A 14,127-nucleotide genomic window follows, 5' to 3' on the forward strand; every position below is an offset into this window, starting at 1 on the left:
ATAAAAGTCCTGTTCACACACTAAAAAAAAGATACTAAAACTTCTAAACACTAAAATTGCATTATGCATTTTCCCAGCAGAAGCACTCTGCGTCCTCTGCTATTTTTCAGATGTGCTCGTATTAAATGATGTAAACGGTATTGCCTCATTCCGTATCGTATATTAAAAATTTATCGATATATCGTACAAACTCAATATACCGCCCAGCGCTAAACCTGTGCCCTATTTTATCCTTATAATAACCTGAGTTACATAAAAATGAGCAACATTCATATAGAGCTGTTTTATATACTAATATGTAACCATCAAAATGCTCTATATATGAACTAAATAAAAGCACCATATGTGTTTGCTGTTTAAGTAATTCAGTATAAATTCAGTAACTTATTTTTTATTTTTCCAGATGTGGTCCTGTGGGCGTCAGTATCACACAGTGATCACAGTTCACACCTGCAGTGAAGCTCCTCCCACAACAATTCACCAATAAATACTGGGAATATTCACATCATCCTACAAGAGAAGGACAAACTCCAGGTGTAGCAGCTGAAATCTGTGTGACTGTTAAAGATGGAGTTTATTAAAGAGGAGATTGAAGACATGAGTGATCCAGAACCATCCAGAATAAAACATGAAGATATTGAGGAACAAATAGGTTGGTGTCCATTCTTGATTCTTCATTGTTGACTGGTAATCAATAAATGGATGATAAATGATAGAGAAATGTGTCTCAATGATCATAACCCAGTTTTAATCATATTAACAAGTGAATAACAGAGTTGACCTTTGCACATCAAAGATACTTGATACACAGACAGGTGTCTTGTTTTCTGTTAAGTGTTTTTATTTTTCACATTTAACCTCATTGAACTGATTCTAACAGCTTAATATGTTTATTTTAGACCAGATGGAAGTGAAAGAGCAAAGACACAAACTAAATGAAGTAAAGAAACACTGTGACTTCAAAACTCAAGGAACAAAAGCCAAAAAGCTGCACACCTGCTCACAGTGTGAAAAGAGTTTCCAACACAAAGGAAACCTTAATGTACACGTAAGAGTTCACAATGGAGTAAGAGATCATGTGTGTTGTGACTGTGGGAAGAGCTTTATTAGATCTACTCAACTGAAACAGCACCAAAGAATTCATACTGGAGAGAAGCCGTACCACTGTACTCAGTGTGGGAAGAGTTTCAGAGATGCAACACGTTTGAGAAATCATCTGCGCATTCACTCTGAAGAAAAACCATTTAACTGTGATCAGTGTGGTAAAGATTTTAATTTGTCATCAAATCTAAAACAACACCTAAAAGTTCATTCAGATGAGAGGCCTTATGTGTGTTCTCTCTGTGGAAAGAGTTTTTCACAGCTGAGCAATTTTAAACAGCACCAGAAAACACATAATGGAGTGAAAGATCATGTGTGTTGTGACTGTGGGAAGAGCTTTATTAGATCTACTCAACTGAAACTGCACCAAAGAATTCATACTGGAGAAAAACCTTACAAGTGCTCATATTGTGACAAGAGTTTCACTCAGTCTGGACACCTGAAAAAGCATGAGCGAGTTCATACTGGAGAGAAGCCGTACCACTGTACTCAGTGTGAGAAGAGATTCAAACATGCAACAGGCTTAAAAAATCATCTGTTTATTCACTCTGGAGAAAAGCCATTTAACTGTGATCAGTGTGGTAAAGAATTTAATTCATCATCACATCTAAAACAACACAAGATAGTTCATTCAGATGAGAGGCCTTATGTGTGTTCTCTCTGTGGAAAGAGTTTTTCATGGCTGGGCAGTTTTAAACTGCACCAGAAAACACATGATGAAGTGAAAGATCATGTGTGTTTGGACTGTGGGAAGAGCTTTACTACAGCTGGCAATCTGAAACAGCACCAAAGAATTCATACTGGAGAAAAACCTTACAAGTGCTCATATTGTGACAAGAGTTTCACTCGGTCTGGAAACCTGAAATCACATGAGCAAATTCATACTGGAGAGAAGCTGTACTGCTGTACTCAGTGTGAGAAGAGTTTCAAACATTTATCAAGCCTTCTCACTCATATGAAAAAATGTTGCAAGTGAGCAACATTTGTTTTCATGTCAAATAGTAGATACTGTGAGATAAAATATGGAGTTTTTTCACTGAACAACTCTTACAGTGTAAATAAAGTCATTGTAGTTTTTATTTTCTGTTGGTTGTGGGCTAAATAGTTTTTATTTGAATTAGATATACTCAAGTCATTTACTTATTTATTAAGAGTACTAAATTTGTGTTCTGAAAGGACATGCAATTATGAGAAATAAAACGGAAACAAAATCTTGTCTTTATTGATCAAAGAATATATAGCAAACTATATGAGGTGAATCCAGTTGTAACATAAGGGAGTGTGACAATGTAGTTGTAGATCCACGTGCAGGCTTTATTAACAAGAAGAGCGTAGTCAAACAGGCAGAAGGCCAATCACCAGCAAACAGTAACAGGAAGGGCAAGGCAAAAAGAGTAATCCAACAAAACACAGGGAATAGTCAAGGCAGGCAGCAAACGATCAAAAACAAATCAGTCCAGGGTCAAAAAACACAGGCTAGGCAAGACAGAGCAAGGAAACAAGGATAACACGAGCATTTCGAAGGATGCGTCCTCCGGAGGTCGCATTCGAAGGTTGCATAGGTCATTGAGGCTGTATCGTTTCAGAAAAGTAAGTAGGACACTCTGAATGCGCCCTTCTTTCACAGGAATTCAGAGGATGCATGAGGTGTATAATTCGCTGCTGCAGATAGCCCACAATTCTTTGCGTCGCTGTTAACAACCGTCATTTATTTGAAAAAAAAAAAATTAAAATAAATGGCGGTGTCGGCAAATGTACATACAAGCGAAGATGTGTTGTAGTAGTTTCATGCTTGTTTTTGTTTTGAACTTTGTTTTTCTTAATATCCTCCTCCTTTGTCTCTGTGACAGATATCTGTTGTACATACGCCGGCTCCTCAAGCATTAACCAAAATAAAACAAGTAAATACATTTTCTTTTCAAATTACTTTACAAAATTATAAATAATTTTAATTAATTTGCTGAGAGCGCAACACCGCTGACTTGAACGCTTTGGCATAGCAACTTGGTACTTCCTGTTTCCTTTCGTGCCTGTGTGTCCTACGAAGGATGTCTCGTTTAATTCTGGTTAAGGACACTCCATATACCGCATCCTTCACAGGATTCGTCCTCTTGAGGACGCAGCCTTCGAAATTAAATGAAATGAGACACAGCTACGGTATGTGAACATTAGACTAAACAATACTCAGTAATGTGTGTGTGTGTTTGAGTGCAGCTTATAAAGAGTCATTGATGGGAAACAGGTGTGAGTGTATGATTAGTTCCTAGATGGGGAAATGGAGTCCATATAACAAAATTGATGAACACACACCCAGGGCACATGTTACACCAGAGCAAGAAAAGGGATGGGATTTTCCAGCTATCCTAGCTGAATTTAGCCCTGACCCAGTTGCATGAAAGCAGGCTAAATTAAGCTATATTAAAAGTTACTATGGAGATTTATTCTCTGCTCCAGATCAGGCTAACAACCAGGCTAAGATTAATCCTAGTGATCTGTTTTTTCCGCTGTCAATCCTACTAGAAATTAATGTGTTTTACAGTCACTCCATGGTCTTCTGTGAATATGCTGCATCATTTTAATTATCCTGCATTAAAATACTAGATATAGTGTCATTCATCTATAAGTTATTATGAAGACTGCTGTTCATATTGCTGTCATACATACATATGTTATTGCAGTTTGTTTTGATTTAGCCTAAAGGATAGCCATGAAGCCATGAAGTGGCAACCTGATGAGACACAGTGCAACCAATTAGGGCAACTTAACTTTTAAAAATGAGACGGTTTGAGCACTGTTGAGCGGATTCGTAAACATTGTGTTCACGCGCTCATCGGATATGTCTGTGATTGGCTACAATGATCAACACACAGGTGCGTTTGAAAGCACGCAGAAGTGTTTGAATTTGAAAGCGTTTTGAAAGCGGGAGTGGGAGCGTTTGAAAGCAGGCATCTATCAGCGGACTGGTCCCACGTGTATCTGTGTAAGCGCTCGGTGAAGAGCATCATTGATGACTATTTACAATGTTTTTGAAGCGTTAATCATTGTAGCCAATCACAGACATATCTGATGAGTGCATCAACACAATGGCCAATCAGAGGTGTTTACAAATCACTCAAAGCGTCACATTTTTTACATTTCAGTACCGACGTGGTACTGAAGTCTGCACTTTTGACAACTCTAAGCAGCTCGTTTGCATTTAAAGACACATACACGAAAACAGCATGTTTTTGTTAGCACTCAAAAATGGGTATTTACAACATGGTATAATAAATGTTCCCTTTCGAGGGAACTATGGTTATAGTCATAACCTGAGACATTCCCTTTCAAGGGAACTCGCACTGCGTCCCGAAGGGGGCGTTCCCAGTTGGCAGCAACTAATCAGAGAGGAGCAAATCTATTGCCAACCCAATAAATACTTTATTATAAACACTTGTTAGGCACTTTATTCAACTTTTCAAATATTTTCCTCATTTTTTTAAAATATAGATGCCTTTCCGATCTGATTTGTGATAGGAAAAGGGAGAAGAGCAAGTTTGGCAAAAGGCGGATTCGAACCCACGTTGATCGCGTCAAAAGCTACATTCTCGTGCCATATTCCCTACAGTCACTACAGATGATAAACAGAATGCGTCTTTTTAGTATTGAACTGAAAACATTCGATGGCTAAATTACAACCAACGTACTTTAAATTGAACACCTCTAAGCATTAAATGATGTAAATTCCCTGTTTTGGGTTGACACATGACAACTTAACAGCGTAAAAAGACATAAGTTCACTCTCCTTTTCTTCGCTCCACTGCCGCAGAGAGGCCGCCATCTTGTTTGAATTTTTTCAGAAATCTCCAAGCTGGTCATGTGATCAGCTGCTAGCATTCTGATTGGAGGATCTCAAAAAAATTGCCCACGACCAATCTAAAGTATCCAGATGTACATTTGTTGCTCATTCTCATTGGGAAAGTGCCCAAGCAACATTGTTTAAAAAGTTGCCCCATGTATCATCACCTTTAGTCAGGGAGGTGACCAAGAACCCAATGGTCACTGACAGAGCTCCAGTGTTTCTCTGTGGAGAGAGGAGAACCTTCCAGAAGAACAACCATCTCTACAGCACTCCACCAATCAGACCTGTATGGTAGAGTGGCCAGATGGAAGCCACTCCTCGGTAAAAGTTTGCCAAAAGTCACCTGAAGGACTCTCAGACCATGAGATCAACATATACTGAACTCCTTGGCCTGAATAGCAAGCGTCATGTCTGGAGGAAACCAGGCATCGTTCATCACCTGGCCAATACCATCCCTACAGTGAAGCATAGTGGTGTCAGCATCATAAATCCTTTAGACAGAAAAGTCACTGTATAACAGGAATGACCCATTTACTTCATAACAGTGCAGAGATGTGATTTACTGAATGCGGCCCCTTTAAGAAATATGATGCCGCGCGCTCTCACTGAGGATGCGCAGAAGAGAGAAGCGCTAGAGCTCCTGTGTAGTTTTGTTTTCTTCTCTCTCTCTTTTTTCTTTTTGTTGTTTCTTTTGACGCTATTATAAATGTAACAGTCGAATACACCGTGATCCTTTTTAAGTGTATGTTATGTTAATGTTCCTGTTAATGAAATAAAAACGAGAGAAGCTCGAGAGACGTTACGAGTGCTAAAATATTCACCATTTGAAGCTGAAAGTGACGCTGTTAACGATCGTGAATGAAGGATAAATGTGGAATATTTTCTTCAGATGCCTTATATTTCCAGTCTACAGGTCAGAGATGTTCAATTTATAGTGTAAGAATTGATGTTTGTGTTGAAATGTACATTGTTCTTAGTGTAACGTACAGAGAATTAAAATAGTCATTAATTTTGATCAGCCGCTATTCAGTGTGTATTGTGTATGTTTTCTGTTATCTTTGTTTGATTTCTGTTTAATTCATATTATATTAATGAAAGAATTTAACCTGTGACTTGTTTCATCCATATAAAATCGGTGGAGTCACATAAAAATGAGCAGTCTTCCTATAGCGCCGTTTTAAATGCTACTAATATATAACCACATCAAAATGCTCCATATTTCTAAAGTCAAGCACACAGGATCACTTAATTTATGAAGTGTAATTACTAAAGTATTTCAGTATAAACTCACTAACCTTGAATTTGGCAGATCTGGTGTCCCTTACAACAATTCACAGAATAAGAAAGCTTCAGTTCAACTCTTCAGTGAAATAATGAGCAATATATATTAAATTATGTTTAAAATGCATCTAAATTATCATAATCTTTTATAGTATTCGTTATCCACATTTTGATGGTTAAGTGCTAGATTCCTTATGTGCCATCATTCTCAGTCCCTGATTGTTGATTTCTGTCGTCTTATGTTAGATTTCTGATTAGTTTAGGTATTGAGTAATATAAACTGTGCCCTCTTTCATCCTTATAAAATCCTGGGTTACATAAAAATTATCAACCTACAGTTGTTTTATATGCTACGACTTATATGTAACCATCAAAATGCTCTATAATTGAACTACATTAAAGGCACCATATGCATTTGCTGTTAAATTGAATTGATACTGGATAATCCAGTATCAATTCGGTAACTTCTTTTTGATTTTTCCAGATGTGGTCCTGTGGGCGTCAGTATCACACAGTGATCACAGTTCACACCTGCAGTGAAGCTCCTCCCACAACAATTCACCAATAAATACTGGGAATATTCACATCATCCTACAAGAGAAGGACAAACTCCAGGTGTAGCAGCTGAAATCTGTGTGACTGTTAAAGATGGAGTTTATTAAAGAGGAGATTGAAGATATGAGTGATCCAGAACCATCCAGAATAAAACATGAAGAAACTGAGGAACAAATAGGTTGGTGTCCATTCTTGATTCTTCATTGTTGACTGCTTTGGTGGCTGTGAAATAATAATCAGTATATGGATGATAAATGATTCTAAATGTATCTTAATTATTATAACCCAGATTTAATTGCATTAATGGGTGAATGACAGAACTGACCTTTGCACATCAAAGATACTTGATACACAGACAGGTGTTTGTAATTTTCAAATTTAACCTCATTGAACTGATTCTAACAGCTTAATATGTTTATTTTAGACCAGATGGAGGTGAAGGAGCAAAGACAGCAAACTGAATGACGTAAAGAAACACTGTGACTTCAAAACTCAAGGAACAAAAGCCAAAAAGCTGTACACCTGCTCACAGTGTGGAAAGAGTTTCCGAAATAAAGGAGATTTTAACAAACACATGAGAGTTCACACTGGAGAGAAACCGTATACATGCACTCAGTGTGGAAAGAGTTTCAGACAAAAAGGAAACCTTAAAACACATATTAGAATTCACTCTGGAGAAAAACCGTATACATGCACTCAGTGTGGAAAGAGTTTTTCTCAACCATCAGGTCTCAATAATCATCTGCGCATTCACACTGGAGAGAAACCATTTAACTGTGATCAGTGTGGTAAAGATTTTATTTCATCATCACATCTAAAACAACACCTGAATGTTCATTCAGATGAGAGGCCTTATGTGTGTTCTCTCTGTGAAAAGACTTTTTCACGACTGGACTGTTTTAAACAGCACCAGAAAACACATAATGAAGTTAAAGATCATGTGTGCTTTGTCTGTGGGAAGAGCTTTACTACATCGAGTCATCTGAAAGACCACCAAAGAATTCATACTGGAGAAAAACCTTACAAGTGCTCAAATTGTGGCAAGAGTTTCGCTCGGTCTGGAAACCTGAAATTACATAAGCGAGTTCATACTGGAGAGAAGCCGTATCACTGTACTCAGTGTGAGAAGAGATTCAAAGATGCCACAAGTTTAAAAAATCATCTTTTCATTCACTCTGGAAAAAAAACATTTAACTGTGATCAGTGTGGAACAATGTTCTTCTTGTCAAAACATCTGAAAAGTCACCTGAAAGTTCATTCAGATGAGAGGCCTTATGTGTGTTCTTTGTGTGGAAAGAGTTTTTCACGTTTGAAAAATTTTAAACTGCACCAGAAAACACATGATCAAGTAAGAGATCATGTATGTTGTGACTGTAAGAAGAGCTTTACTAGAGCTGACCATCTGAAACGGCACAGAAGAATTCATACTGGAGAAAAACCTTACAAGTGCTCATATTGTGACAAAAGTTTCACTGTGTCTGTAACCCTGAAATCACATGAGCGACTTCATACTGGAGAGAAGCCATACCACTGTACTCGGTGTGAGAAGAGTTTCAAACATTTATCAAGCCTTCACTTTCATATGAAAAAATGTGAAAAAAAGTGATCAGCATTCATTTCATGTCAAATACTTTAAAGTAAATCGTGTGAGATAAAATATGGAGTCTCTCCTAAAAGCACAATATTATACAGATTCATTTTCACTTATTTTTGTGAAAAGCTTGGAAAACTAGAAAGACTTAAAGGGTTAGTTCACCCCAAAATTAAAATTCTGTCATTAATTACTCGCCCTTATGTCGTTCCAAACCTGTAAGACTTTCGTTCATCTTTGAAACACAAATTAACATTTTTTTAATGAAATCTGAGAGCCTAATTTCAGTCTGTCCATCATATAAGGTGATCATGTCTCTTCAGAAAATTTTGGACTAAACTGCTCAATTCATTTGAATTAGTTTGATTATCTCTTTATGAACTTTTTGAAGCCTCAAATTTGTCGTTGCAAAGGCAGTTGATGGAGGAACAGACATCTTTCAGATTTCATCAAAAAGATCTTTATTTGTGTTCCGAAGATGAACTAAAGTCTTACGAGTTTGGAAAGACATGAGGGTGAGTAATTAATGACAGAATTTTAATTTTGGGGTGAACTAGCCCTTTAAGTGAGAAAGAGAATTTTAAAGCTTACAGGCTTTCGTACGTCGACCACCCACAGCGTCTTCTGAGATTTCTAACGGTTGGATTCTCTCAAGTCTGTATTCGATGCATCCTCGATATCAAGAAGGCATCCAGGTACTTTCATGCGTCCTCTGTACTTGCTTTCTTGAGTATTGGAATTGAACTTCAACGGTGGATGATGACGTAAAGTGAAAACACAAGGATGCAAAATTGCTGAAGAAGGCATATTTAGAAACAGCTTCAGTTTCTTTGTTCCTACTCCTGTGTGTCCTGTCTCCTGGCTCCATGTTCTCCCTCACTTTCCTGGATTATCCTTCAAAGAGAGAAAGTACTGTTTCATTGAACTACAGTGTGTGTGGTGCAGCTTACCAGTCTGGACTGATTATCTTCTCTCGCTGGTGGTTGTTTGAATTCATCATCTCCATAACCCTCTTGTCAATAAACTTCACTGTTACTCTCGCAGTCTTCTTTTGATTCTGTGTGTTCCCTGACAACAGTAAAGACATTTATGATGATTATAAATTATATTTCAAATAAATGCTGTTCATGTTAACTTTCTATTCATCAAAGAATCCTCAAAAATAAAAGTATCAGTTTCCTCAAAAAATATTCATATGCAAAAACAGTTTTCAGCATTCATAATAATAAGAACCATTATCAATAATTGAGCAAAAATAACTGATAATAGTTATGCAGCAAATCAGCATATTAGAATGATTTCTAAAGGATCATGTGACACTGAAGACTGGAAAATTTAGCTTTGTATCACAGAAATATATTACATGTTAAAAAAGTTTCATAATAGTGTTTTACTGTATTTTTGATAAAATAAATGCAGCCTTCTTTCAAAAACATTTTTAAAAAAGTGCTATATTATTGTTTCTTTGTGCATTGACAAATAAAGTAAATGGCATTAAAATCCAAGAAATTCAAAAAGGTCAGTAGTAGTTTGCTTGCCTGTAAATTAATGTTGGTTGTTTAACTTTTTTATCGTAAACAGTTGGCAAATATTGCTGTATTGTCTTGTCATGTTCAGTTGCTTAAATTGTAACTCAAGCGCCGCACTGCTCGGTTTCTGTGAACAGTAAATCCCACTTTCTTCGATTTGATTTGATCTCAAACATTTTGACACTGACGAGCGCTTTTAAACCTCTGTACTGAGTCTGAGCATGCTAAATAGATTAGAATTTTTGACTCAAGTGGGCCGTGAATAATGGAGGGATAGGCTATGTAAATTTACTGATTTATTCTTCATATATATATATATATATATATATATTATATTTCAGCCGGTCCACATTGTACAGCGCCCCACTGGGAAAACTCCCTGTGCTCCAGATGGCCAGTCCGCCACTGTTTAAGATGATGGACGGCCATTTGCCTTAAAAGTGATGACTTGTAAATAATCTTAAATGTATCACTGCTATGGTGGAGCAGTGTACAGTAAGACATTTTACTAGACACTTTACTAGAGCACCGACAGTAATTTCAGAAAACACTCTCAGTGATTTGATTCTGGAACCTGCCCTGTTTAAGAATATGCGGCCCCTTTAAGAAAAATGACCCCACGCGCACTGAGGATGCGCAGAAGAGAGAAGTGCGAGACAGTGTTGCCAAGTCCACGGTTTCCCGCAGAATTGGTCTACTTTATTTTGCCGCGAGTTGAAGCAACCACAAAATAACATGATATTTAGCCCCTGAAATGCGGATTTGATCAAGGAAATTCACGATTTTTACTGGAGCCTCCCCCCTCGAAACGCGATTGGGCTAGTTTTGAGTAGCAGCAGGCCGGGTTTTGTTGTGAAAATCTGGCAACCCTGGCGCGAGACGCCAGACGATTGCTGAAATTTTCAGCAGTTGAAGCTGAAAGCGACGCTTTTAATGATCGTAAATGAAGGATTAATGTGGATTATTTTCTCCGGAGGCAGTTTATTTACCGTGTGCAGGTGAGAGATGTTCCTCAGATTACAGAGTTTAACATTAAACAGCTCCGGAGTTTACTTGTTTATGTTCCAATGGAATGAAATGCGTTGTGTGTCCTGGTTTATTATTAAAGTGCAATAATATGTTTGCAAATTTTTTCACAAATCTCAGCCTGTTGGCACAAAATAAAATGTACTTAATGTTCCATTTTACAGAAGATCTCAGACATCATCATAATCAATGAGGTGAAAACAGGGAACTTTTGGAGACAAAGAGGCTTTTCAGCAGCTCGATTAATGATGGCCCTGTTGTTTCTCTCAGACTTTGGATAAGAATTGAAAAATCCTTGTTTTAAATGCAATTAGTATCTATCATGTATCAAAATAATCAATATTCCTGTCAGAAAACATATATTTACTCAATTTAAATGTTACTAAAGTAATTCGGTATCAATTCAGTAACTTATCTTTGATTTTTCTAGATCTGGTCCTGTGGGCGTCAGTATCACACAGTGATCACAGTTCACACCTGCAGTGAAGCTCCTCCCACAACAATTCACCAATAAATACTGGGAATATTCACATCATCCTACAAGAGAAGGACAAACTCCAGGTGTAGCAGCTGAAATCTGTGTGACTGTTAAAGATGGAGTTTATTAAAGAGGAGATTGAAGACACGAGTGATCCAGAACCATCCAGAATAAAACATGAAGATACTGAGGAACAAATAGGTTGGTGTCCATTCTTGATTCTTCATTGTTGACTGTTTTGGTAGCTGTGAAATAATAATCAGTATATAGATGATAAATTACAGAAATGCATGTAAATGATCATAACCCAGATTTAATCATATTTAAGGCACAATATGTAAGATTTTTAGATGAAAATATATAAAAACTATTTAAACAGTGTTATATATTTAGTTGACTTGTGTACTAGCATTATGTTTAAATCCAGAGAAATCAGCAATTTTAACCAGTGTTATGGACCGTGTAATTGCGCCTCCTGTCGCTGATGTCATATCCAACCTACCCTTGATTTCCAGTTTTATTTTTGAGGAATACATGTAAACAACAAAGACGCTTATATTATGTGTTTTATTAGACTGTAAATTGGCTCCAAATCTCAGGTGAAAATTGTCATTTTGACCCCCTCTACAAAATAGTGGATTACTCGGTAAATATACATCTGTGATATTTAATATTTTGCCTTTCATCACTATTTATGTTTGTCTTTCAACAGAAAAATATTAACAAAATCAAAAATTTGAGCTAGGGACCTCTGGTTGATTTGACACGGAATGACCCAGGTGTATCTTTCATTAGCGTTCGCTCCCACGGGCCACGGCTCTCGGTGCACCCTGCTTCATACAACTGTGATGATAAAAAGACGTTAATGCATTCATTCATCCATGACCATAATTTCTGCCCGAGTTCGTCAGATTCCTTTCAATCGGCTGTGGAGGTGAAACCAACAAATCCCATAATTCCACTCTGATTCACGGCGCCGTCAAGCTACACCTTTGTTTTAAATAAGCGCCCTCTAGCTGCAAAAATTACATATTGTGCCTTTAACAAGTGAATGACAGAACTGACCTTTAAACATCAAAGATAATTTTGTAACACTTTACAATAAGATGTCTTTTGTTAACGTTTGTTAATGTATTAACTAACATGAACTAACAATGAGCAATATATTTGTTACAGTATTTATTATTCTTTGTTAATGTTGGTTAATAAAAATCCAGCTGTTCTTAGTTTGTTCATGTTACTTAAATTTTTAACAAATACAACTTGATTTTATTTTATTACTTTTCATTTTTGGTTAATGTTAACTAAATTAGTTAACTAATGCTAACTAATGAAACCTTATTGTAAAGTGATACTGATACTTTATACTCACACAGACAGGTGTCTTGTTTTCGGCTGAGTGTTTTTAATTTTCACATTTAACCTCATTGAACTGATTCTAACCGCTTAATATGTTTATTTTAGACCAGATGGACGTGAAGGAGCAAAGACACAAACTAAATGACGTAAAGAAACACTGTGACTTCAAAACTCCAGGAACAAAAGCCAAAAAGCTGCACACCTGCTCACAGTGTGGAAAGAGTTTCCAAAATAAATCAAACCTTAACAAACACAGAAAAATTCACACTGGAGAAAAACCGTATACATGCACTCAGTGTGGTAAAGATTTTATTTTGCCATCACAACTAAAGCAACACCTGATAGTTCATTCAGATGAGAGGCCTCATGTGTGTTCTCTCTGTGGAAAGAGTTTTTCACGGCTGGACAGTTTTAAACAGCACCAGAATATACATACAGGTGTGAAAGACCATGTGTGTTGTGACTGTGGGAAGAGCTTTACTACATCTAGTCATCTGAAACGGCACCGAAGGGTTCACACTGGAAATAAACCGTATACATGCACTCAGTGTGGAAAGAGTTTTTCTCAAGCATCAGGTCTCAGTGTTCATCTGCTCCGTCACTCTGGAAAAAAAACATTTAAATGTGATCAATGTGACAAAGATTTTATTTTGTCATCAGATCTAAAAGATCACCTGACAGTTCATTCAGATGAGAAGCCTTTTGTGTGTTCTCTCTGTGGAAAGAGTTTTCCACGGCTGAAGAGTTTTAAAGTGCACCAGAAAACACACAATAAAGTAAAAGATCATGTGTGTTTGGACTGTGGGATGAGCTTTACTAGAGCTGACTGTCTGAAACGTCACCAAAGAACTCATACTGGAGAAAAACCTTTCAAGTGCTCATATTGTGACAAGAGTCTCACTCGGTTGGTACACCTGAAAGTACATGAGCGAATTCATACTGGAGAGAAGCCGTACCACTGTACTCAGTGTGGAGAGAGTTTCAGAGATGCAACAGGTTTAAAAGATCATCTTTTAATTCACACTGAAGAAAAAACATTTAACTGTGAGTTTATTAAAGAGGAGATTGAAGACATGAGTGATCCAGAACCATCCAGCATAAAACATGAAGAAACTGAGGAACAAACAGGTTGGTGTCAATTCTTGATTCTTCATTGTTGACTGTTTTGGTGGCTGTGAAATAATAATTAGTATACGAATGATAAATGACACAGGAATGCATCTAAATGATCATAACCCAGTATTAATAGTATTAAAGGCACAATATGGAAAATGTTTAGTGGAAAATATCCAAAAACGACTAAAACAATGTTATATTTAGTTGACTTGTGTACTTCCAATGATCCTAAACGTTTCCAACAATGTTTAAA

General features: G+C 37.0%; 3 protein-coding genes across 44 annotated transcripts in view; all 3 read left to right on the plus strand.

The window, feature by feature from the left end:
• LOC127495711 (gastrula zinc finger protein XlCGF49.1-like) overlaps positions 1 to 14,127 on the plus strand; it is an 88,834-nt gene that overhangs the window by 44,051 nt on the left and 30,656 nt on the right. For 13 of the 42 annotated variants that reach the window (XM_051862727.1, XM_051862729.1, XM_051862722.1 and 10 more), the window contains one exon: positions 12,864 to 13,886. The exons of 9 other annotated variants lie outside the window; for them this stretch is intronic. In XM_051862727.1, the coding sequence (XP_051718687.1) occupies positions 12,864 to 13,886 (1,023 nt within the window). Of the gene's footprint in view, positions 1 to 468; positions 653 to 899; positions 2,517 to 6,773; positions 6,954 to 10,318; positions 10,894 to 11,085; positions 11,601 to 12,111; positions 12,334 to 12,863; positions 13,887 to 14,127 lie in introns of those variants that run through there. 20 more of the 42 variants (XM_051862732.1, XM_051862733.1, XM_051862734.1 and 17 more) reach the window with 14 other exon arrangements.
• LOC127495731 (gastrula zinc finger protein XlCGF57.1-like) overlaps positions 1 to 14,127 on the plus strand; it is a 60,563-nt gene that overhangs the window by 31,426 nt on the left and 15,010 nt on the right. The window lies entirely within an intron of this gene.
• On the plus strand, positions 6,721 to 9,409 carry LOC127495754 (zinc finger protein 271-like). The gene is made up of 2 exons (XM_051863004.1): positions 6,721 to 6,953; positions 7,200 to 9,409. Exon 2 carries the CDS (start codon positions 7,350 to 7,352, stop codon positions 8,379 to 8,381), a length of 1,032 nt encoding a protein of 343 aa, XP_051718964.1. The 5' UTR covers positions 6,721 to 6,953; positions 7,200 to 7,349; the 3' UTR covers positions 8,382 to 9,409.

The sequence above is a fragment of the Ctenopharyngodon idella genome, chromosome 15, assembly GCF_019924925.1.
Source record: "Ctenopharyngodon idella isolate HZGC_01 chromosome 15, HZGC01, whole genome shotgun sequence".
Classification (NCBI taxonomy): domain Eukaryota; kingdom Metazoa; phylum Chordata; class Actinopteri; order Cypriniformes; family Xenocyprididae; genus Ctenopharyngodon; species Ctenopharyngodon idella.